This window comes from Natator depressus, chromosome 6, assembly GCF_965152275.1.
Source record: "Natator depressus isolate rNatDep1 chromosome 6, rNatDep2.hap1, whole genome shotgun sequence".
Lineage (NCBI taxonomy): Eukaryota > Metazoa > Chordata > Testudines > Cheloniidae > Natator > Natator depressus.
In genome coordinates, this window is record NC_134239.1 from 105212958 (window position 1) to 105239063 (window position 26106).

Sequence of the window (26106 nt, forward strand, 5' to 3'; positions counted from 1 at the left end):
TGTGCAGACTAGACGATCATAATGGTTCCTTCTGACCTTAAAGTCTATGATTCTAGGTGCCCAGCTCTGAAGGCAGCACGACACCAGCAGCAGCACAGACGTAAGGGTGGCAATACCATACCATGACACCCTTCCTTTCTTCTGCACTGCTGCCTTCTTTGTTGGGCGGCCAGAGATGGTGGCTGCTGACTGAGGACCCAGCTTTGAAGGCAGCAGTGTAGAAGTAAGGGTAGCAGTACCGCAACCCCCACTACAATAACCTTGTAACCACCCACAACTCCCTTTTGGGTTAGGACCCCTACAATTAAAACACTGTGAAATTTCAGATTTAAAATAGCTGAAATCATGAAATTTACAATGTTTAAAATCCTATGAGTGTGAAATGGACCAAAATGGACCGTGAATTTGGTAGGGCCCTACTTATACACCCACCCACCCCAGAGTCATTGGTTTTGTCGGTGGCCAACAGAAAGGACAAGCAAGGGCATTCTAATTCCGTTCCCAAAAATAAGGAGGCCAAGAGACTGGACCTTTTTCGTGAGGAAATTTTGTTCCACGTCCAGTCTCCAGTTCCGAGTCACGAACCACCAGGCTCTTTTGAGGTGATATAATTTTAACCTGTGGGACTCCCTCCACAAGTTTAAGGACTTCATGTCCTAGGAAGTGACCCAGGAGTTTGAGGCCCTGGTTGAGGAGGGTACTGCAGTGGCTTGGTGCTCCCTCCAGATGGCCTGGGATGCAGCCAATTCAGTGGCCAGGGTGATTGCCTCAGCAGTGGTCATGAGGCACAGTTCCTGGCTTCAGACCGCGGGCCTATCCCAGGAGATGTAGTCCTCAATACAAGATCTCCCGTTTGATGAAATTGGGCTATTTGCAGAACAAAGGGATACGAGGCTGCACAGTCTGAAGGACACTTGGGCCACCCTTCACTTTCTGGGGTTGCATACGTCTCAGTTGGCGAGGAAGCAATTCCGGCTGCCCTTGCCACCAAGGTCTTGGCAGCCTCAGCAGGTATCTACAAGGAGAAGGGACACTAGTTTTAATCGCCTCTGTTCTTCCTCCTCCCGTTCACCTGCGCAGCCTGGCCCAGCGAAACATCACAGGGACCAGAAGCAGGTGTTTTGAGGCCGCACTTGAGAGCGACACCCCGGTCACCTCCCCGGATCGTCCCCATCTTTTCCTCAGCCATCTCCGTCCCTACCATTCGGCCTCGTCAAGGGTCACCTCGGACCACGGGTGCTAGAAATTGTCAGTGGGCTACTCCCTCCAGTTTTCGGCCACCCTCCTTCCCATCCCCCCTCTTCCCAGTCCCTCTTCAGGGACCCTTCTCATGAGCAACTCCTGGTTCAGGAGGTAGACAGTCTCCTACAACTGGGGGCAGTAGAGGAGGCCCTTCAGGAAATGTGGGGGAAAGATTTCTACTCCTGCTGTTCCCTGATCCCAAAAGCAAAAGGGGGTCTAAGACCTATTCTGGATCTGCGACGACTCAAGAAGTAGAAATTTTGCATGGTTTCACTGGCCTCTGTCATCCCCTCCTTGGATCCGGGATACTGGTACGCCACTCTTGACTTATTTCCATATGTCTATTTTCCAAGGACACAGACAGTTCCTCCTTTTTATGGTGTCCAGCACCATTTCCAGTTCACGGCACTTCCCTTTGGCCTCTCCTCTGACCTGCAGGTATTTACAAAAATTATGGCCCTAATAACTACTTATCTGAGGCATCAGGGGGGTTCCAGGTCTATCCTTATATTGATGATTGGCTCATCAAGGGGAGATCATGGGATCAAGTGCAGAGCAGCCTCAATCTGGTGCATTCTACCTGCTGTGACCTAGGCCTGTTAGTGAACAAAAAGAAATCAACCCTTGTACCAGTGAAACGAATAGAGTTCATCGGAGCAGTCCTCGATTCCACACAGGCCAGGGCATTCCTTCTGGAGGCCCATTTCCGAGCCATGTCAGACATAACTTCCCATGTAAGGGGCGACCCGCTCACCACCGCCTGCACTTGCCTGAGGTTGCTAGGCCACGTGGCTGCCTGGACTTACATGGTCTGTCATGCACAACTCCGGCCACTGCACGCGTGGTTGGCGTTGGTCTACATCCTCAACAGGCACGACCTGGACCAAGTAGTCAAGGTGCCGGACCACATCTGGTCATCACTGGCATGGTGGTTGGACCCCACATCGGTATTGCAGGGAGTTCCCTTTGTGGCCCTGGCCCTGTCGCTAACTCTGGTTTCTGACACCTCAGACCTGGTCTGGGGAGCTCACCTGGGCGAGCTCAGTACACAGACTTCTGGTCAGGGGTTGATCACTCTCTCCACATAAATGTCAGGGAGCTCAGGGCTGTTCTCCTGGCCTGTAAGGCTTTTCGGTCACACTTTACAAGGCAAAGTGGTTGAAGTCCTGATGGACAACACCACCACGATGTTTTATATCAAGAAACAAGGCGGAGCCAGGTCGTCAGCCCTCTTCCAGGAAGCCCTCCGGCTCTGGGACTTCTGTGTGCAGCATGCCATTCATCTCATGGCAGTGCACCTCCCCGGCACCAGAAATGTCCTGGCAGATCGCCTCAGCAGAGTCTTTTTGTCTCACCACAAAAGGTCACTCCACCCCAACGTGGTCAAAGAGATCTTCCAAAGGTAGGGGGTCTCCTTAGGCAGACTTGTTCGCAACTTGTCCGGACAGCAAGTGTCACCTGTTCTGCTTGTTGGGGGGGGGGGGGGCGTTGACAGGGACTCCTTGTCGGACACCTTCCTATTTCCATGGTCAGGGGCTCTGATGTATGCTTTCCCACCAGTGCCATTGCTTCAGAGTCCTCATGAAGATCAAACAGGACAAGGACAAGGTTATCCTGATAGCCCTGGCTTGGCCTCGCCAACGCTGGTTCTGCACTCTGATGGATCTGTTGGTGACAACCCCGGTGCAGCTGCCCCTCTGGCCAGATCTCCTGTTGCAAAATCATGGCAGGCTCCTGCACCTGAAGCTGTCAGCGTTGCACCTCACAGCTTGCTTGCTGCTTGGTTAACTGCCAAAGAACAGGAGTGCTCAGCCCGAGTCCAGCAGGTCCTACTGGGTAGTAGAAAGCCCTCCACTAGAGTGACCTACCTGGCCAAATAGAAACGATTCACGTGCTGGGTCTCAGCCCAAGGGGTTAGGCCTGACCAGGCCTCGTTGCAGTTGATCCTGGACTACCTTATGCATCTTAAGCTCCAGGCCATGTCCCTTTCATCAATAAACGTCCAGCTGTGGACACATCCGGCTTTCCTGCCCAAGGTGGTTTCACAATTTCATATGAGCCAGGACATGTTTTTACCGGTCTTCTTCCCAAAGCTTCATAGGTCTGAGGAGGAACGTCAGGAGAGCGCTAACCTTCTACATAGAGAGAACCAAGCCATTTCGCAAGTCGCCGCCATTGTTCCTCGTGGTAGCAGATAGGATGAAAGGTCGTGCAGTGTCCACCCAGAGAATCTCATCTTGGATCACTGCCTGCATCCAATTCTGCTATGATCAAGCAAAGATGCCCCCACCGGCAATTGTAACCACCCACTCAACTAGAATGCAAGCTTCGGTGGTGGCCTTCCTGGCCCGTGTGCCAATTCAGAATATCTGCAGGACCGCCACCTGGTCATCCATCCATATGTTCATGTCTCACTATGTGCTTACCCAGAAAGCCCGAGACAATGTTAACTGACTAAATACAATACTTAACAGCTACTTACTAACTAATCTACAATAAAACAAAACTATTTACACCTGGCATGAAGTTCAAGAGGGAAAGAAACTGCTGACCGTTTACAAGGCAAGGGAGAGAGGTGTGCCCACCAGCCACCGCGGGCAGTAAGGAGCTGAGAGGGCATAGGGCCAACGGCACCTGATGTACTGGAGCATGAGTGCGGCACTCAAGGGGGCGTCACAGCCAAACCTACGGATGCCACTAAAGCAAAAGTCTCCATCTGTGCACGTGGGTGCATACACACCTAGAATGGAATCTACATGAGCAACACATCTCGAAGAACAACAGTTATGAAAAGTAGGTAACCATTTTTTCTTAGCTTTCCTTTATTTCTTTATAGTCTGTTTTGGTAGAGTACAATGTTCATGAAATTGAAAGATCTCAAATATAAAGATTATATGGTGTTAAGTTACATGTGTGCGTATAGAGCTTGTAAATTTGTACATTTAATTAATTGTATTGCATCTCACAGTTTAGTTGTAGTGTGATAGTGTGGCATTATACTTGGGGGCGGGGGAAGTGCTTTGAGTGGAAAATGTGATTTAATCTCAGTGATGTAATGTTTTGAACTTTGCCTATATTTTTGCAAATATAAGGGTGAAAGATTAAAGTTAGGTGGTAACTTTTTAAGTCAGATGGGGAGATGGTGATGAATCATAAAGTGGATGTAAATCCTACTATACTGGATCCTTAAACTGTTAATTACCATGCCTTCTACTATTCTTTTGTGAAGCTATAGACTCCTTGTCAAAGTGTAATTTGGGAGGGCTTTTAGCTGGACAATAATATAATATACTCTCAAGCTTAACTATTTTTTAGAATATTTTTTCGTTTGTGGTGTTTCCTTTGTCTTTTGAAGGAGCACTAGAAGTTTAAATTAGGTTTTCATTAAGGTCTGCAGAAGGAGAACCCTCTTCCAATACACCAGGCCAAACTTACTGACCCTCTGAGCCACATACAGTAATCTTCAGAAGTTCAAGAGCTGGCCATGCCGGTCAGGGTTAGGGCTTCAGCCCTGCAGAGCTCCTGCATTGCAGCGGGGTGGTGGGGCTAGAGAATTCTGCCCTGTGGGAGGCACCTGCCAGGGCTTCAGCCCTGAGACCCCCTCCTCCCTGTTGGGCAGAAGCCCCTAGCCTCACCTTCCTGCTGTAGGGGAGAAGCCCCGAGCTTCCACTCTCACCCCAAGTCTGGTAGGCGGAGAATGGGGTGGGGTGGCATGGAGGGCTCTGCAAGCTGCACTTTAACTGTAAAAGTGCTACCCTTGCAAATACACAGTGAGGCTCACTGAAGCAGGGGTCCACTCCTGCAGACTTCAACAAGCCCATGAGAGGATGGAAATTGTATCTGTTTGGGGTGGAGGAGGTAGTTTTATATCCATCTGTAAAATTTTAAGCATTTGCATATTTTCTGGATGTACAGCTTCAAACTCTTAAATTTCTATTATAGAAAAGACTCTAGTATACTTTCCATAACCTTTGCCCCTTCCCCCATTGTCAGACTAGGGAGAATGGCTCCATGCTCTCCTATGCCATGAACTCGTGCTTCTTGACTTGTTTTTTTTCTCCCGGTTTCCTACCAGCGCTCCCATTCATCAGTCCATCTCCTTTGCCAACACCCCCCACGCACCCGCCCAAAACCTCTCTACCTCATGCCAGCTGCCTGGTGCTACTAATAGGATTTTTTTAATATAAATCGTGCTGTTTGCAGATATTTATACTTGTTTAAACATCACTCTATATATGTTTGTATAAACTTTTATCAATCTACCATTAGCTGCCATCCCCTTCCTCCTCCTCTTCCCCCCCCCCCCCCCACAAAAAAAAATTAAATGGCACTCAACAAAGCAAACCAAACAAATCTGGAGTTCGGAAGTAAACATATTTTGCTGATATGAGCCACTACAAAAAGAACATTTTCAAAGTAAATGAACAGTTTGGAAATACTGTATCACCTGTGGGCGCACACGTTTCACAGAACAATCACTTTATATCTGATATATCTTTATATCTCAGTCATCTCAAAGGAAACCTGCACAATACCTTCAAAAGATGAAGTTGGGTGCTTAAATTTATAACTTTGCTAGACACTAAAAATCATGGTCTTAATAAAGAGACAGGATTAATGTCTTATTACAACAGTCCTTAACCCGCTTAACTTCCGTTTTTTGTCCTATGACTGTAGAGGTGTTAACTGGCCACTTCAATGGTCTGTTACAAAACGTGTAAACTACTTACTGGGAAACAATCTGTTCCACCTAGTATTTACCTGTGACTTGCTGCATACCTTTCCCAAATGGGAAGAGCTCTGTATAGCTTGAAAGCTTGTCTCTTTCCCCAATAGAAGTTGGTCCAATAAAAGGTATTAGTATTACTTCACCCACCTTGTTTTTTTAATATCCTGCGACCAACATGGGTACAACAAAACTGCAAACAATGGAGGACATCGTATTTTGCCATCTGAAATGGCAACTCCACAACATGAAGAAAAAAGGAGGAAAAACTTAACAGCAACATCTGCTTCCTGAGCAAAAGCAAGAAATAAAACATCCCCCGAAGACTCACCCTCTCTAACTTTCTGATCACTACATACAACTCCATATATGCCAAACAGCTGTGAAGGAGGACTTCAAAAAAACCGAGGAACTATTTTCTGTCCCTCAAGTTCTCAAAAAGGGAGCCACCTCAGACAAGAAGTCGTCACAAAGTTCCATGCACTGAAAGGAAAAAATCAGGAAACCTACCTGGAGATCATACAAGAAACCCAAAACAACTATTTAAAAAAAAACAAAACAAAATCTGACAGCCATCCAACCCAGAACCAAAAAGTGGACGTAACTACCACAACTCCCAGAACACCATCGCCTGGAGAAACCATGGCACAAGGACCTTACTGCATGGACACTACACACACCCCAGCATCATCAATTTGTCAAGACTACTCCTAACCAGAACTGAATTATCTGTACTCTCCCAGGGATTGAACTGCTGCACAGAACCTGATACCATACTAACAGGTGGAGAACTGGAAGATTCTTTTACCAGCTCTGCGTCAAAGAATTCTTTCACAACAATGAATATGCCACCCACAACTACCACGTCCCCACCAACAATCATAAGAAAAAAAGAATCATTTTACTGGACACCCCACAGTGGAAAAAGCCACACATTTGATCATTACGTTGATTACTTCAGGGGAAAAAAATCAACAGTGAAATCCTTAACAAATATCACATCTGGCACAATCGCTCCACTGCTGAGAGGAGTCCCTGAAATCAACCACCAGCTAGTGATCAAACCAGCAGACAAAGGGGGTGCCTTCATAGTTCTCAACCATGATGATTACATTAATGAGGCCAAACAACAACACTCCAACACCACCTGCTATAAACTACCCAAAGACTATCTCACACCACAATTCACCCAGGAATCTAAGGGTATCATCAAATCCTTCCCCGGACGACGACATCATTACTGAGCCTAATGTTAAGATTGTGTGACATTTTGTTATAAACCACTGTCTTTGGTTGCTTATAACTTTGCCACACAACCATTTTTGCTGAAACTTTCTATGCTTGCTCTCTGCCTCTTTTTGCTTAAACTTAGAGTTCAGCTGTTTCCAGGAATGAGGTTAGAGGGAAATAGGTATGTTTTGTGGTGTTCAATATATATAAAATATTATTTGAAGAGCTCAGGATTTGGAATTAAAATTTGTTAGGGACATAGTTGTGGTGTCAGGGGAGGTCCTTTTTGCTTTTCCTGTGAAAATACACCTACATTTGACCAAGTTATAAGCAACTAAAAATTGCTATTTGCATATGCTCCCAGCTTGTTAGTGACTTCTGCTGAACCTCTAAAGATTCCATCTGCACTGAGCATGCTCCACCCCAGTTAATTTCGCTAGTGCCAGCCTCATTATGCATGTTCCTTAGCACAGCTAGAGATCCTTATGGACAGGATGATGAAGCAACAGTAGCAGCAACTGCTGCAATCACACCTTTACCTAGGTGAAAGATTAGCCTAAGAGAAGGCATATATTAAAGAGGAGCTCAGTTCTGCCTCCTCTACTAAAAACAGAGAAAGAGCTCCTCCCCTTCTCCCAGGTTTGGGAGAGCAGTACATCTTTGCAGTTCCCTCTCTTCGTTAACTGCTCCCACTTGTGTTTATCTGCTTTGATCAGTGGAGGACATAAGAACGGCCATACTGGGTCAGACCAAAGGTCCATCTAGCCCAGTATCCTGTCTTCCGACAGTGCCAGGTGCCCCAGAGGGAATGAACTGAACAGGTAATCGTCAGATGATCCATCCTCTGTCTCCCATTCCCAGCTTCTGGCAAACAGAGGCTAGGGACACCATCCCTGTCCATCCTGGCTAATAGCCATTGATGGACCTATCCTCCATGAACTTATCTAGTTCTAGTCTCTCTTCCACTGACTGGTGTTAGTAATTCAGTGCACTTCTGAACGCCTGTTATGCAAGACATAATACCCTTAATCTGGAGGCAGGAAAATGTTATTCCTTCCAATTCTTTGAATAGATGAGGTAACAGCAGGGTTGCAAAAGTTCACTTCTAGTAAAACCGAATAGAATCCAGATTCTGTTCATCTCGGGGGGAGGGCGTTGCAAATGGCTGTAGGCAAACTTTGTGCCTCCTAGAATCTGGGCTACTTCAGGGACCAGTGCAGCCCTTGGAATAAGATAGGCTGTATACATTAGAGCCATTCTTACACAACAGCTTATGGGCTTCTCCACAGCCGAGAATTAGTGGAGCACGACAGCCGTCCCCCTCAATATGCTACTTTAATTCAGCCCCTTTATAAATATCCATCTTAATACTGTGACCATGTAATTAAAGTTTTTGTTCTACAGGACCCTTCCCTTATTGAATGCATAGGATGGACAGTCAGTAAGGTAGATGATTGGAAGAGTAGAGAGAGGATATCAAGTTTAAGACCCTGGTTTGGGTATACTTCAGAAAATATACTGAGTGGCGGCGGGGGGGGGATACCCAGGCCTGCCCACTACTCCGGGTCCCAGGCCAAGGACCTTGTAGGGGGCACCCTTGTACCGCATCCCCTCCAACTCTTCAGTACATTTCCCTGAACCACTTTCCCACTGTCCCAGCACCTTTTTCACCCTTGCCTCAAGGCCTCAGCATACCAGTCCTAGCAAGTGCGCAGGAGCTTCCTCTGGCTTCCCTGTTCCTGCCCAGTACTGCTCTGTCTAGGGTGCTAGCTTTCTTCTACCTGCAGTATGAGCCTGCTGGACCCTGATTTGGCAGCTTCTCAGAGCCTCTCTTTTATTGGCTGCTTCCTGCACAGCCTCCGTAGGGCTTGTTAACACCTTTCATACCAGTGTAAGGCGGCTGCCCAAACACAGCCTTCTTCCTCAGGAATGAATCCTTCTGTCAGGTGTGCTCCCTCTGTCTTGGGGTTGGGGAAGATGAGGTGCATTGAGGAGATGGGACAAGATGAGAGAGCTGGGATGAGACTCTTTTTGGGGGGGAAATGTCTCTTGACTCTCTTAAAAAAAAGTTGGTGTCGTAGTTCATCCCTTCATTATTTTGTCCATCAATTAGGCCTACTATCTGCTATAACAATTTTGGTCCATTAATTTCAGGACTGATATCTCTTGTTTTTAAGTTCAACCTCGGCACAGTCCTTGAATCACGTCAGTAGGCCTCTTTTTGTTTGGATTAATTCAGTCTGTCTGGTTTTTTTGCACTTGTTCATAGCATTCATTACTGAAAACAGTTTGACCTATTTTCCAAGGTTAATTCCCAAGCAGGCAAAAATTTATTATTGTGACATCTTATGAACTTTGACATACTTTTACAGTTGAACTTACAATTAGGGTAAATTTTTAGGCCCAATAATCATAGCACCACCTAATGGCCCCGATCATGTATCAAGGCCAGTCAGTGTCAGGCACTGATACAAACACAATAACAAAAAGATAATCTCTGCCATTGAGAGCTAAATAAATGTCTTAACTTTAATTTATATCAAGTTAGACAAGAAACCTCTTGACTCTGCTTGGTTCCATCTTTGAATTTATTCTTTCATAAATACAGTGCGGGGCTCACATACTTTTAAAATACTTTTTCAGTCCCATATTTCAGAGAGGAAATTTACGTTTTAATGGATTTTCCTTTTTTAAAATATAAGCAAACTCAAATACTTTACTTTCTTCTCAGATGTGATGCAATTGTCAGTTCAGGAGGAAGGGCTTTTGGTTTTTTCTCAAGACTGAGGAAATATTAGCCTTCTTGTTGAATAATACTCTGGAATGTCAATCCTTTCTTCGAGGGCAAGTAACTGCATTTTCCACAATGTTTCAATGTGTCATCATCTTCTTCTAATTGTGTAGTTTATAGGCAAGCAATAAACAGCAAGATGTTTGAGATGGATATGAAAATTGCTGCAATGCATGTAAAACGAAAGCAACTTCATCAACTGCTACCTAATCATGTGCTTCAGAAAAAGAAAAAGGTAAACCTACAAATTACTGACAAACATAACTAATGTTATAATATAATTAATTACATTATAATTTAGTGATTCCCAAAGGTCTTTGGTGTGCTAACAAAATAACTAAAACCCACTTTAAAAGGGCAGTTTTACTTGTGTAACCTACACAAACTTTCTAACCTATCTGGTACAATGGTACTGATATCTTGATATGCAAAATCTATTGGTCCTAACATTGATAGTTCCCGGTTGCATCAATACCAATGAGTTAATACTGAATTATTTGTACATACGTTTCATGCATGCCTTTCTTCCTACCTCCTGGAAGTATCTGCTTCTGATTTCATCTCTTCTCCTTGAAATCATGCAGGTATGACATGATGATTTTTGTTGGAAATACTAGACTAAACAGATTTTTAAGTCTGATTAATTTAGCGAACTCAAAGCTATTTTGCTAGTGTACATATTTCCCTAATTTGGCTTCCAAATTACAACACAGCACTTCCATGATTAACAAAGATTATCTGGTGCACACAAATTTAAGAATTTGGTTTGTTTTCTAACTTCTCCCTGTTGTACTAATAGTTTTGAGATTGTGTGTAAGCCATAAAATTACTAAAGAAATTGTATGACCTCTCTTATGACTCAGTAGAATGTTGAACGCTTTGCTGCTGCCGTTTGTAGCTAACAAAACACATTTGCTCGTATAACTAAAGATGTGGGTTAGAGAATGCTTTTAACAGTTAATGTGACTGACTATATGCTGTGGCCTAAAACTTGAAAAGGTCTCCACTTGACAGTTTCTTCTGTCTTAGATATAACCTTTTACTCCTAGATGGGAAAGATTTAAATGACAGTGAATGAATCTCAAAAATTGGCTGCTACACTTATACAGCAAATTTTTAGTAAGAGGCTGTTTTCTGTCTAAAGTTGTTTTCCCCTCAAATGCATGGCAGGCCTATGTGATCATATGTGAGAAGAAGGGCAGCCTGCAAAACAGCATTTCATGAAGGGCAGCAGTAATTTAAGATCAAGCTATGTGGTTAGTTTGAGCGTGATTAATTGCAACGGGAAAGAGTGTTTATGGGCCAAGTAACTAATGCAAAAAGTCCCTGCCTCACTCTTTGAATGTAGTCTGAGAGCAATCATGTATGAAAGCTGACTTGTAAAAAGAAGTCTTTTTGGAAACATGCATGTCATGGTTATGTATTGCTGTTCTCTTGTCTGCATTCATATAAATAGCTCAATATAATATTAGTGTCCTTTTAAAGCCATTGTCACCATTTAAAAATGTCTCTAAATTGTGTAGCAAAGTTTGCACATGGTAGACTGAAACAAATCCAGTAGGAATCTAGTTGGTTGGTATCTTGTCTCCAACATTAGCCAATGCTGGCTGCTTCAGAGGAAAATATAAACCTCACTCCATGCATCTAATTAGGCAGTTCTGGAGTATGAACAGAAACTTGGTGATCAGCATGAGGACTGATGATAGATAAAAATGACCCAGTGGTCTGGAAAACCACTAGGTCAACTACCTAATTTCTTTGAGTTCTTGATACTGTACACTTGTATTGATTGAAACTGAGAGATTATTATTCCACAAAATCAAATAAACTTGAAATGAAGCTGGAATTCTAGATACACAAGTAGTACAGGAGAAATTGGTCTTGTATGCTACATTATCTGGGTGCAAATGATGGATCATTCAAATTCTGGCCTTAATTTTGAACATAGGAATTAAGTGGTTCCGGTAGCAGGCCAGTAGAACCTTTGTATGTAGAAAACTCTGCACATCTCTATTTTGTGTGACTTTCAGAAGCCTTTGTATTTGAGGTTCAAGCCACTCAATGTAGTTGGTTTTGGTTTGCTTCTTTGGTGTGCCTTCTAGAACTTATCAGTGCTATTTTTCTCTAAAAATGCTCTTTATCTATGCAACTGATATCAAGACAATTAACCTTAAATTTTTTGAGATATCAATTTGAGCTCAGTCTAATTAATTTTCACAAAATTATCAGTATAATTGAAATATTGCTTCATTGACTTTCAGCTGATTCTCAGCCCTTAATGGGATAAGTAACACCTGTGATTTATTGTCTGATTGGTTGTAGCATTCAACAGAAGGGGTCAGATTGACAGTCCTGAATGACAGCAGCTTAGACTTATCTATGGACAGTGATAACAGCACGTCTGTGCCTTCTCCTACTAGTGCTATGAAGACAAGTCCATTGAACAGTTCTGGAAGCTCTCAGGGGTAATTATTTTAATCTTAACCTTCACTATTCGAGTTTATGATCTTCTAAAAGTTACATGTGTTAGAGAACGTGTGTTTACTGTGTATATTGCAAGAGGGCATATTATCATTTATCTTAAACTTAACTTTGGGGGTGGGGGGAGATCACTGCACTAGGTCTTCGTTGTCTACAGCTAATAAAATGCTTTTTCATTTGCTCTGTTAGATTCCATTACTAATGATACACTCTTTTCCAGTCTGTTGCTTGCTTTGTTTGACAAAATGGTCACTTCCATATTTTTATGTTAATATGCAAAGTATCTGATGATAATGTGGACTCTCTACAGCTATGCAGTATACAAATTGAATGATAAAACATTGAGTATCATGTAGGAAAAAAAAGTAGCTAGCTTTTGTTAATGCCTATGACAGCTGCTCTTTAATCATTCTCATTTATTAAACTATTCTCAGGATTTTTACATTACTGAGCACTCTTCTTGAAGGAAAAAAAAGAAAGCAAGTGTACAGTTAAGCATACTATCATGGTTTTCAGGGCTGAAATCTAATGTAGCCTAAATTTTGGTTTTTAACACATCATGCCCCCATCCTTTTTGATATAGCAAAATCTATTATAATGCCAAAACCAAGGCTGCAATCCTGTTAATTCCCAATTTCTTGATTAGGCAATCTATGGACTGAGTTTATAGTGATGATGTGCATGTGATATTATGGGATATTAACACATGCTTATCATGCCAGCCTTCTCAGTTTGGCTTGCTCTATTGTAAAGGTAAAGGGGATTATAGATTTTTTTTTAAAAAAAATTGAAGGACATGAGTTTTTCCCTTTCAAATAGCTTTAAAAACTTTATTGAAACTTGGATTATTTCATATAAAATTAATCTTCTCCTGTAGTATTTCACATAGTGCAGGTTTATAACAGTAATGTTGCTAACACTCTTTTGCTTATCTTCACATTATATTTCATAAAATTGCAATGATATAATTTGGCCTTTTCTAACACTGTTGTGTTGATGCTATTGGCTAAATCACATCAATGCAAGTCTCTGGCAATGCTGATGATATGTGATGAAAGGCAAACAGTTTGATACCATATGCATATTTTAGTTTTCAGTGTTATCCATTTTGCCTTTTTCATGTTTTAGCAGAAGCAGTCCTGCTCCAACTGTAACAGCAGCATCTGTGATCAACATACAGGCTTCTGAAGTCAGTGTGCCACCAACCATTTCCAGTGAAAGCTCAGGGGGTAGGGAAAATTACATACTATATTGTTAGCATTGATTTCTAGAGTATTTTACTAAAGATGTATCATCGTTATTTGGAAGATTTAAATTTACTGCATGTTGTAGCCTTATCTCATTGAACTGATTTACACATTAACCATGTCCTGTAGGATTCAGGATATTTTGATATACTTATCAAAATAGCCATAATATACTAGAATTTCAGTAATCTACATTTGTCAGTTGCAAATCCTCTAAAAATGGATATTCATGTTTGCTGTTCATAATAGCGACACAGGTTTGCTCAGGGCAAACAGAGTATAGATGATGGCAGTGCTCCCAGTTAGGCCAATGAAGGAGAGTGTGGCTAGGTACTGGCTAAAGCCCTCATTGTGCCACTTTCTTGGGTACTTCTGCTCCCTAGTACAGTTAAAACTTGAATGAGGATGACCTGACTTCACCACTTTGTCCTGTGTCATAAATCACAATTGCCTCCAATGTAAGCAACCTTGTCTTTAGCCAATGCTAGAGATGGTCAGGGGTGACGCTACTCTGGATTTTGGAAAAAGATTTAAACAAGAACAGTCCCGATTTGCTAATTCACGCATCTCAGTCAGCTATGTGGTGTGACCCAATCATGCTGATGAGCAATCACTCTTATAATTTTATATTTAGCTTGTCATTCTAAAGATGCCCAGAGGGCTACACCAACTGCATATGTGCAACCATCTTTGGTTATCAGAGTGAGGCAGCTAATTAGTTCACTGTATGTGATACCACACTGAGAGAAAGGGGCATTTTTTTTCTCATGAATGCCTACTCTTAATGTTCTTACACAGCAGAGACCTTCCAGTCTCCTTTAAGGTTTTCTCCAAACACAGATACAGTAAACTGCAGGATGTTCAATTTATCTAGTTAGACTGATAAAGTCCAAGTTTTAATTATTCTTTGATTTTAAACTTGTGGTTTCAGGTAGTCTGTGTTCCAAATCTGATGCTCTGGAACCAAGCTATTTGTTCCACTCACTCAGTGCCAGTGGGGTCAGATACAGAAAACAAACTACTGTGGAATTGATGTGATGTGATGTGGAATTGATGTGAACATTAAATGTAAATGTTGAAACTATTTTAAAATGTATCCTATTTATTTCATAGGTACTTCAAGTGAAAGCATTCCTCAAACTGCCACACAGCCAGCCATTTCTCCACCACCAAAGCCTACCATCTCTAGAGTTGTTTCCTCAACACGTCTGGCAAACCAATCACCAAGACCATCAGGGAACACAGCAACAAAAATACCTAGCCCTGTCGTAGGGGTGAAGAGGACATCTTCCCCTCATAAAGAAGAGTCTCCTAAGAAAATAAAAACAGAAGAGGTATTTTATCCTTGATCGTAATTGTATCCACGCAAAAGAAATATTAGTAGTATTGTTGCCAGCTCAGAGAGTTGATACATGTGGTACTGCAGTGAGAGATCTTGTTAAATTGTGTCTTTCTGCTCTGGCTGGATAACCCTTAATAAGTACATGTAAAATAAATCAGTTCTGTTAAGTGGCGGTAGGTCATCTTTATGATATTAGTGTTAAATGAACTTTAAGAACTTGTTTCATACATGTACTTTACGTGAATGTATTTCAAGGCACTTCACAATAAAAACAGAACCAAGGGTAAAGGATAGAAGGTAATCAAGTTTAATCAGTTGAATCTGGCCCTGCATTTTGCGCTTGTCAATAGTGAGTTGCAGTTTTGAATTATGTGATAACTTAAAAGAATGCACAGAGCTTGAGTTCGTTTTTTATTACCCATTACACAGGCTTTATATGATCAGTCAAAATGTATTTAGCTTATTTCTGGAATTTGATAAACAGAAAATAGTTCAATCTTTTTTTTAAAAGATAAACAACACTGACAGAAAAGGAATTACCTACAAAAGTTCCAAGTAATTTTCTTCCTTAATTACTTTGTTTAAAGTTAAATAATAAACTGAACTTTGCAATGCAACTATCACTTTTATTGACCATTATTCTTAATTGTTAAATCAGTAGGTTAAAATGTACTTATGAATGCATGAACAAACACACTTCTTCTGTTTCCAAAGTAAGACACACACTTTCTAAATTTTTAGGAGTGCAGTTATCAATAGTTTTAACATCGTGTTTGCTGCCTATTTTAAGAATTATTAAGGGAGAGATTTTCAAAAGAGCCTAAGAGAGTTAGACAGCGCTGCATTTCAGTGAGATTCGGATGCCTATACCTGCTTGGCTCTTTTGAAAATCTCAGTGTAGGGGAATAAATATTTAAGGACAAAAGAAATTTAAATGGAATAATTTTGTGCAAGATTTCACTCATTTTAAAGTCTGTTTTTTTCAAACTTTGCATGGGGCTTCAACGCTATGGCAAAGGGCACCAAATATAACTGAATAATTTATTTTGTCAGTAGAATACATTTGTATGTTAAAGGTGTTATCTACATAGGTTTGGGGTGTCCCCATTACTTACAAGTGTCAAAGCTATGAGTGAAGTTATCCCATGCAATTGCTAATAAATCTCTTTTTATACCATACCTTCACACATGCTATATATGAGACATGTTCTACAGAAAATGTTTTTCAAACATTTTACTTATTTGAGGAAGAAGTATCAACAGTGTTTGATCTCCCTCTACCTGTTAATCAGACTGCCTTTACCATGATTCTAATTATACAGGACCTTGGGAAAGAACTTCAGAAATTTCAGGTCTGATGGCTTGAGACTTTCCAGGCCTAGGAGCAAATTCTGTACCCCCACTGAAAGTGGAGAATTAAACCTTTCCATTGGGGTATAGTGTTCATTAGCCTTGATGGCTTGGGTTAGAACCTTAAACCTCTCTCTAGTCTGTGACTGAATGTATTATCTGTACTGCATCTCAGACATTTGTTTTATGGGGAGATTACATTGTAAAGAAGAGAAAGGAAGACCCAAGGAAGTACAGACCAGTCATCATAACTTCCATATCCAGAAAGATGATAGAACAAATGATTAAACAATCAATTTCTAAGCACTTAGAGGATAATAGGGTGATAAGTAATAGCCAACGTGGTTTGTCAAGAACAAATCTTGCCAAACCACCCTAATTTCTTTCTTCGATACAGTTAGTGGCCTAGTGGATGGGAGGGGAAGCTGAACATGTGATACATCTTGATTTTAATGAGGCTGTTGACACAGTCCCACATGATATTCTCATAAGCAAACTAGGGAAATGTGGTCTAGATCAGGGGTTCTCTACCTTTTTCTGAGGCTCCCCAACATGCTATAAAAACTCTACGGCCCACCTGAGCCACTACAACTGGCTTTCTGCATATAAAAGCCAGGATCAGCATTAGGCAAGTGGGGCAATTGCCTGGCGCTCTATGCCACAGGGGCCCCCATGAAGCCAAGTTGCTCAGGCTTTGGCTTCAGCGAGTCTAATGCTGCCCCTGCTTGGAGGAGCCCTTGAAACCTGCTTGCGGCCCCACAGCGGGCCCCAAATTCGTGGTTGAGAACCACTGGTCTAGATGAAATTTTTGTAAGGTGGGTACACAAGAGGAAAAACTATATTCAGAGTAGTTATCAATGGTTTGCTGTCAAACAGGGAAGACATTTCAAGTGGTGTTTTGCAGGAGTCTGTTCTCAGTCTGGTACTAGGCAATATTTTCGTTGACCATTTGGAAGATGGAGTGAAGAGTACACTTAAACATTTTCAGATGTCACCAAACTGTGGAGGGGTCACAAGCACTTTTGAGGATGGGATTAGAGCTCAAAAAGATCTTGACAGATTGGAGACTTGGTCTGAAATCAACAAGATGAAATTCAATAAAGACGTGTGAAGTACTGCACTCTAGGAAGGAAAAATTAAATGCACAAATACAAAGTGGGATATAACTGGCTTGGCAGTGATACTACAGTACAGGTTCTGGGGATAGAGTGGATCACAAATTGCATGAGTCAACAATGTGCTAATGCAAGAAGGGCAAATGTCATTCAGTGATGTGTTAACAAGAGTGTCCTATGAAAGACACGGGAGGTAATTGCTCTGCTCTAGTTGGCACTGGTGAGGCCTCAAGTGGAGTACTGTGTTTAGTTTTGTGCACCACAATTTAAGAAAGATGTGGACAAATCTGAGAGTTTAGCGTACAACAAAAATGACAAAGGGTTTAGGAAGCATGACCCAGGAGGAAAGGTTGAAAAAATTGGGCATGTTTAGTCTAGAGAAGGCAAGATTGAGGGGGAGACAAGTCTTCAAATAAGTAAAAAATTGTCATGAAAAGGACAGTGGTTAATTGTTCTCCTTGTCCATTGAGGGTAGGACAAGAAGTAATTGGCTTAATTTACAGCAAGAAAGAGTTAGGTAAGATGTTAGGAAAAACTTTCTAGCTATAAGAATAGTTAAGGAATGGAACAGGTTGCCAAGGGAGGTTGTGGAATCTTCATAATCACAGGTTTTTAAGAGCAGGCTAGACAAACATCTGTCAGGGGCTGTCTAGGTATGCATAATCCTGCCTCAGTGTGATGGAGTGGACTAGATGTTCTCAGGAAGGGGCATGGAGACCTAGATAGTCACAGAATCCTAAATCAACAGTAGTGAAACCAGAATTGTTTGAAGCCAGAAATTGCTTAGGTCATTTGTTATACTCCAAACAATAACACACATACTAAACATATTCCACACTCTGTCCTTAAAAACACAGTTTTACCACTGGTGTGTATAAATTCTGCTTGTGACTGGTTTATCTTGAGTTCCATTAAAAGTTTTCTTCTTGTCACTTTATTTTTCTGCCTATTTTACCAAAAGTTTTTGTTTTAACAGGATGAAATAAATGAAGATGCTAGTTGTCTTGATATGAGTGATCATGATAAAATGGAAACTAAGGTATATATGACTCTTACATTTTTAAACAGAATAGAATATATTGTGTTGCCAATACAAGTTAGACTATGCATGTTTCTAGCCATTGTTGTTAGTACTGGCAGGTGTTGTGCAGGCTTCTTCCGTAAGGCAGTGTTCATTTAGAAGCTCCTGGGCTGCTTCCAAACAAGTGCTGATATTGAATAATTTTCAGTTGCATTATATTTTTAATATTCCACTGCAGTCTAAGTTAAATTCAAACACCTTTCAGTTATGACTGAAAACTCTGCTGCTGCAGTACAAATAACTCATTGCACCACCCAGCCCTAAAGCTCCCTCTTACATTTTGTTCCATATAATTTTGACATGGCAGTATGGGTTGGTTTTTCTTTCAGATGACAGTATTGCTTAGTCTAGAGCAGGGGTGGCCACCCTGAGCCTGAGAAGGAGCCAGAATTTACCAATGTACATTGCCAAAGAGCCACAGTAATACGTCAGCAGCTCCCCATTAGCTCCTCCGCTCCCAGCACCTCCCACCCACCGGCAGCCCTGTCGATCAGCGCCCTGCTCTCTCCCTCCCCGCACCTCCCAATCAGCTATTTCGTGGCAAGCCGGAGACTCTGGGGGGAGGAGTGAGGGCACGGCAGGCTCAAGGGAGGGGGTGAGGAAGGGGTGGAGTGGGGGCAGTGCCTGTGGCAGAACCAGGGATTGAGCAGTGAACACCCCAGGCACATTGGAAAGTTGGCACCTGTAGCTCCAGCCACGGAGTTGGTGTCTGTACAAGGAGCCGCATGTGTTCTTGTATGTCAGATCGGAGGTTCTTCAGATGCTTCATTTAAAGTGAAAAATCAATGTCTTTAATGGATTAAATAATTGGTACAGAAGACCCTGTTTTGATAGTAAATTTAAATTATTTTATGCTGTCCTCAAATTTTCTCTTTTAACATGCTGAAGATTTTTACTGACCATGTATAACTGTACTGTAAGATACCAGAGTGGATAGGGAATTATTAGAACTTTGCACAGTAGTTTGGGGTTGAGGTGAAAGCATATTAACTGGTATTACTGCTAAAATGGAAACTAACATCTCCATTTTTTCAGAGTTATCCCATTCAGATTAATAGGACATTTCACATCTCAGAGCTATTATTTCAGCCTGTTTGCAGACTTTGGAAGATAACACTGCAATGTTTTACATTTGGTTCATGTTTTTAAAGTTTTCTCTTCAATGGAAAAGGGCTAGAGCAAAGAATGGAATCTGCAGGAAATGCTGTGACTTTACACGTTCCTATGCTTATAGTGTACTTTTCACAGATCAAGGAGTTTTATGATATGCTAAACAGAATATGGGGGGGGGGGGGGCAAAAAATCCTTAACACTTTATTTTGAGTGGGACCAAAAAAATACGGAGATAATTTCTTGTTTAAAGATTTCCACCCACATGGATCCAAATGTGAAAGATTCCTAGAAAAGTTGTAAGAGACAAATCAGGAACTGTGTAAAATTAGGCAAGCTACAGGGCATTCTAATAGATAACCAGTTAATTTTTTGTTGTACAAAAATATTTAGTGATGCACTGCATAGTCATATCTGCCTCTGTATAATATGCATATGCCTGATCCTGCATTGAGATTTATACGGACAGATACTTATACCAGTGCAGAGCCACTCTGGTTTTGATGGAGACTCTGCCTGTGTGCAGCTCGTTCTGGGATACACTGGGCTGTATTTAGAATGTTGTTTGTGTAGCTTCTAAGGGATATATACAAGCAGTTACATTTTTTTATTCCTTTTTTTAAAGGAACAACTTGACGCAGAAGCAAATATTTCTTCTCAAACAGAAACTGTTCAGACAATGGCATCTCTGCAAGCTCCTCAGGTACTGACATTAAAGAAGTGTCATATTGTGAATGTTCTAATCATGATGACCTAATACTGAGATTAAAGTAAATCCAAATGTTAAAAATAATGACAGCAAAGAAATATATAATGGAACATTTTCATATAGATATCTGTATGGCAGGTTGCTTGTGAATGTTGTGAAGTAAGCACATCTTACATATGTATTTTGTTTCTTAGTGCCTATGTTGCCCGTTAGAAAAGCTGGACTGACTCTTATCTTTTCTCAGTTGTGCCCTTAATATTTACCTTTATGTCAGAACAACATTTAAAGTATGGTTTGCTTTTTTCTTTGTTTTGCCCTTTATGATGTAATCTAAGGGTGGGAGGACTTCCATTTTAAAACCAAACAAGTCAGTTAAATAATTGCTATTCAGAGACAGCTGCTTAAGGCTCTCAAATGTATGTTAAAAAGGTAACTTCACATATTCTGCTACCTGCATGTTGCTTCTCAATAGATACCCTGAAAAGAATGAATCTTCAACTATACAGCTGTCTAGCACCATAATTAAGTTTTTCCTGTTTACAAATAATGTGGAAATTCAGTTCTAAAACAAGGCCTAGTCTATACTGGGGTTTTAATGCATATTGTTACTCTGTTAATGTAGCTGCACCATTGCAAACCTCCTGTAGACATGTACTTGTTTAAATAGCTGCACTGCTGCATAGGTCACTTAACTTGATTTGAAATGGGGGTAAGCAGTAGACACATTATGTAGGTGCCAAGATTGTTTGTGACAAACTAGGTTTTATGTATTGTAGATGCTCAGCAAAGCAAGATAAAATGGTTTGCTTCACAGAAATCAGCATCTTTATAGCTCACTTAGTAACAAATATTGATATAAACAAAAGTTTTCAGTTGTCCAAGAGCTATGTTCTTTAAGTTTCTGTAGTTCTGACATCTCAGAAAATGATTTGTTGCAATCATGACAGATGCAGTTTGGATGTTGCAAAATTCTGGTGGGCTGTATCTAGGTCTCTGGTGGGCAACCTGAGGGTAATGCCTGTCAGGGTAATCCAGTGGTAGGCTGCGAGACAGTTCGTTCACATTGACCGTCTGCAGGCACAGCTGTCCGCAGCACCCAGGCCAATGGGACCTGCAGGAAGTGGTGTGGGCCGCAGGCAGATGCTGGCCGCCACTTCCCACATCTCCCATTGGCCAGGAATGGCAAACCGCGGCCACTGGGAACTGTGGGTGGCTGTGCCTGCAGACAGACAATGTGAACAAACTGTCTCGCGGCCCGCCAGAGGATTACCCTGACTGGCTGCGTCCACAGATTTCCCACCACTGATCTTGGTCTTGCTGCATCTGTCACCATATTTCCCAGTTTGATCTGCTTTGCACAGAGTAAGTCACAGATGCGTGCTCCTCCTTATTCCTGTCAATAATTCAAAAGCTCTAGAAAGTTTGGCTAACGTGAGCCAAAAAATAGGAGTAAACTGAGGGAAAAGCACAAGAAAATGTTTGAAATGAATAAAAATACAACAGCTATTGTGTACTGTCTGAGCTCTGAGAAGAAAAGGAGTACTTGTGGCACCTTAGAGATTAACAAATTTATTTGAGGTTAAGCTTTCGTGAGCTACAGCTCATTTCATTGGATGCAACCGATGAAGTGAGCTGTAGCTCACGAAAGCTTAACCTCAAATAAATTTGTTAGTCTCTAAGGTGCCACAAGTACTCCTTTTCTTTTTGCGGATACAGACTAACACGGCTGCTACTCTGATGTCTGAGCTCTGTTTCTGTTACTCTCACTGCCATATCCATCACTACTACCTCCATTCATTTATAGGGGAAGGTCAGTAAACACAGTAGTCATGGTAATGTGCACTGTTTTTCCCTGTGCACGGAAAAACTTGTGTGAATTTTGACCATCTGTACATGTAAGAAATAAACGTTTCTAATAAATTCTGAAAAGCAGTACAAAATAACTTGATCACCATGATGTCTAAAGCAATATGGTCAGGAGAGGGGCAACTGAAAATTATTTTAAATAAAAATTTGACAAGTATAGAAAATACAAGGTTTTTTAAGCATATTGGTAATTTATATCCTTTTTGTTCATAATTAATGTTTGGATTCCTGTGTTCTTTGGTTTGCTTCCTTGTTTTGTTTTATACTAATTAGTTGTGCTGCATTAGTTTTAACTTTCTTTAATATTTTTCATTTTTTTCCACGAACGAGGAGAAGCCAACTTGATTAATCTTCTTCTCAGTTTATGACGTTATAAACTGAGATCATTCTTATTGCCATCAAACACTATTATACTATTTGCAGTTCTTTAATATGGAAAGCGTAACTGATATGTTTGGCAGCACAAACTTTCTGGTAAATCTTTTAAATATAGACACAATATAATCAATTAGAATTTTTAGATGTAAACAATTTTTAAATTCTTACTCAGCAGTATGAGCATTGATTTTTCAAGTGTGTGGTTTAGTTTGGTTTCATGAACAAACCACAAAATCCTGTAACTTTCAGAATCAGCAGTGTAGATTTCTATTTCTGAAATAGGAAATTATGATAAATAGGTTCCAGTTGTATTTCATTGTGCCTCCACAAGTGGGGTGGGGGGTCTCAGATATCAAATAGTTTAAAGCCATCCTAAAGAAGAATGAAAATCTCAGATAAGTTTATTGCACGAGTCCTACGAATGCTATGTGTGGGAGTTTTTCAAGTGTGTTATAGTTGAGCTCTATTTTTCTTATTTCTTCAACTTGTAGAAAACTAAATGCGTGCTATGAGAGGGACTATTATAAACATTCTTTCCTTAACTATCACATTTTCTGTTGCCTAAGAAAAGTTGTAATTAACGCTATTTTTGGTATATATTTCTGAATACCCTATCAAAATATATTACAACATAAACCTTTGAAACCTGGTGCTCAGATATTTGCTTCTTGTTAAACTAATATTTTTTGAGAATTAAAATACATTTAAAATTTTTCCTTTCCTCTTTCTTGTCAGAAAACACCTAGTACAGACCTTTCAGATATCCCTGCTCTCCCTGCAAATCCTATTCCTGTTATCAAGAATTCAATAAAACTGAGATTGAATCGGTAAAAACAACCTCAGGGGTCCATAAACAATATCTGCCAACTCAACCTGTTGTCTTCTAATGCTAAAAAAGGAGAATGGAGGGTGCAAGACTAGAACATAACTGCAAATGGATTTAGGTATATTTTGTGCACTTCCCTGACTGGGCTGTAATCACCACCTCTTTGGAAGTCCAGGTTAGTATGTGAAGCCAGGAGTACTTTTAATGTGTTAGCAACAGTTGCATTAAATATTTCGAAGGATTACTGCCTTTAAAAACAAACATGAACACTATTTGTAGCCATAATTGACATTCTGATTGGATTTATGTTTGATGCATTGTTTGAAAATTTTGAGCTAAAACTGGCAAAAGAATCCCTTAAATGCACTTTTATGTACCTTTTTTATTGGAGTACGACTAATTTTAGATATTCAACTGATATTTTCATTTTTATTGAAGAGATTCTTCAGTAGTAGTAATCTGCAAATTGGATAACATTCTATGATATACTGTGCATTGAAGACAAAGTGTACAGTATATCTAGTTAAATTACCATCAAGTAGCAGTAAACCTTTAAAATAAAATGTCAAATCTTGAGGTTACATGACATATGTTGAGAAAATAATTGGGAAGCATTTGGAATTTGATGGGACATGATTAAGATGTGATCTATTTTTATTTATAGGATTATTTTATGGTGCATACAGATCAGCGATCAAACAGCAAATACACTTTCCTTTGACCTAATCAAACTCCTTACTCCCTTGCTGATCCCCTTGCCATATTTCTTGGAAAAAGCTTTTGTGTTTAATGTTTTTTGCAGCTTGTATGCACAAAATAGGACAACGGTCAAAAATAAATGCTCTTTTTTTTAATGCCATTAAAACTCATGATGTTAGATAAACCCAATACTTTGGGCCCCAAAGGCACAAACACCAAATTTTGTCCCATTGCTAAAACTTCAGAGTGAATAAACTGTGCCTGTGAAGCATAACACCTGTCTTGATGGCCTTTTGATCACTAAATATAAGATAATTTTTGTACACTCCATAAAAGTCCTGTCTGCATTAAAACATTTCAAATTTTAAATATAAAGGCAAGAAAAAATCCCCAACGATTTTAATCTTTTTTTATTTCTAGATGGCTTATCAAAAATAGTAGTTTTACATACTGAACAACACTGAATTTTTAACAATCATATTTCTAGAAAGCACTTGACATCTAGCAAGCTCTTTACTCCTCCTACTTTTTGTTCTGTAGTCCTAGCAAAAAAGGATTAGCAGCAAATCTTTTCTTTAAAAGAACTGAATCTCTCATGATTAAGCAGCAGAACATCAGTGTTTAGGAAATGTGAGGGATGTTGGTGATAACACCAGATGTAGATAACAAACTTTGTTGTTATTACTTAGTCTGAAAAACTGGGATGGTAAAAATCATCCTTCCCATACTTTCTGATTAGCATGTTTTATGAATTTCCTCCTCCCATTGTGCTCCATCCTATTACATGTGCTTCTTTCATGTTAAAATTAAATTACTTACACACTGTCCCCATATCCTTCTAAATTAATTTTCCAAAGTCAGAGTGTAGCTTACTTTTTTTCCTTAGGCTGTGCAGTAACTGAGGTTTTTCTTTTTTGCCATTTGTCTAAGATGTCTAGTATACAATATTTCTCTTTCCCTTGCCCTGTGCAGCCTGCTGTCATCCACCTCGAAAAAGGTTATACTAACAATTGAAGTGTACAAGGTGTCTGTGTATTTTGTGTAGTTATGGAGTTTAGATCGAAATTGCCAGGCACAAATTTAGTTTTGTCATTTTGTTTACACATTGGGAAATCTTTTTTTCATTTTATTAAACATTTCATGTAACTGCACCCAAGTTTTGCCAAGCTGGAAACTTGGAATCTTTCTGTATAGTGACTTTTTAATTCTAGTTTTCATAACCTGGAGATCAGACTGTTGCTTTCGCATGATGTACGTAGTGTCTCATGACTGGAGTTTGCTTTGTTTTATAGTATCTGTACTCCTTGTATTTTTCAAGAGCTATTTTGTAAACAGATGATGTATTTCTCCATTGAAAACACAATAAAAAACAGCACAATCCCACATTTGCCTGATTTTCTTCAAATATCCAGAATTGCTTTTCCTGTTCGTTTTTATTCCTGACTTGTCAGTTAAATTACTTAATTGTTTCTGCTGATATAGAATGCAATGCGGCCTGAAAAGAACAATTCACTTTTAAATTGAGTCTGGATTTAAAAGGTGGCATTTAGCAGCATGCTAAATTTTAGTCTGTTTTTAGAAGAGAAATGTAAATTGCTATTTTCTGTCGTCGTTTAGTTTTTAAAAGAACAAATCCATTTGAATAGCACCCCTTTCTTGTTCCCTGATTTGGGTGCCTGCCTCAAAATCTTAAAGGCTGGAGTAGGCAAAACTAGAAAAATAGCATATATAATCAGTTTACATAGACTATTATTTTTTTTAAATTACAACTTTAAAAAGCTTGAACTAACTTTTTATCCTCTAAGGCAGTGGTGGGCAACCTGCAGCCCATGGGCCACATGCAGCCCAACAGGGTAATCTGATTGCAGGCCGCGAGACATTTTGCTGACGTCGACCATCCGCAGGCATGGCCC

At 40.5% G+C, this 26106-nt stretch overlaps 1 protein-coding gene across 2 annotated transcripts in view; it reads left to right on the forward strand.

The window, feature by feature from the left end:
* PAPOLA (poly(A) polymerase alpha) overlaps positions 1 to 25570 on the forward strand; it is a 96785-nt gene extending 71215 nt beyond the window's left edge. Inside the window, exons 16-22 of one of the 2 annotated variants that reach the window (XM_074956188.1) lie at positions 10103 to 10224; positions 12312 to 12454; positions 13599 to 13699; positions 14831 to 15051; positions 18501 to 18563; positions 20341 to 20418; positions 23404 to 25570. In XM_074956188.1, coding sequence (XP_074812289.1) covers positions 10103 to 10224; positions 12312 to 12454; positions 13599 to 13699; positions 14831 to 15051; positions 18501 to 18563; positions 20341 to 20418; positions 23404 to 23499 — 824 coding nt within the window. In that variant the 3' untranslated portion in view covers positions 23500 to 25570. The remainder of the gene's footprint in view (positions 1 to 10102; positions 10225 to 12311; positions 12455 to 13598; positions 13700 to 14830; positions 15052 to 18500; positions 18564 to 20340; positions 20419 to 23403) is intronic. The other variant, XM_074956189.1, reaches the window with a different exon arrangement.
* Positions 25571 to 26106: the final 536 nt, after the last annotated feature.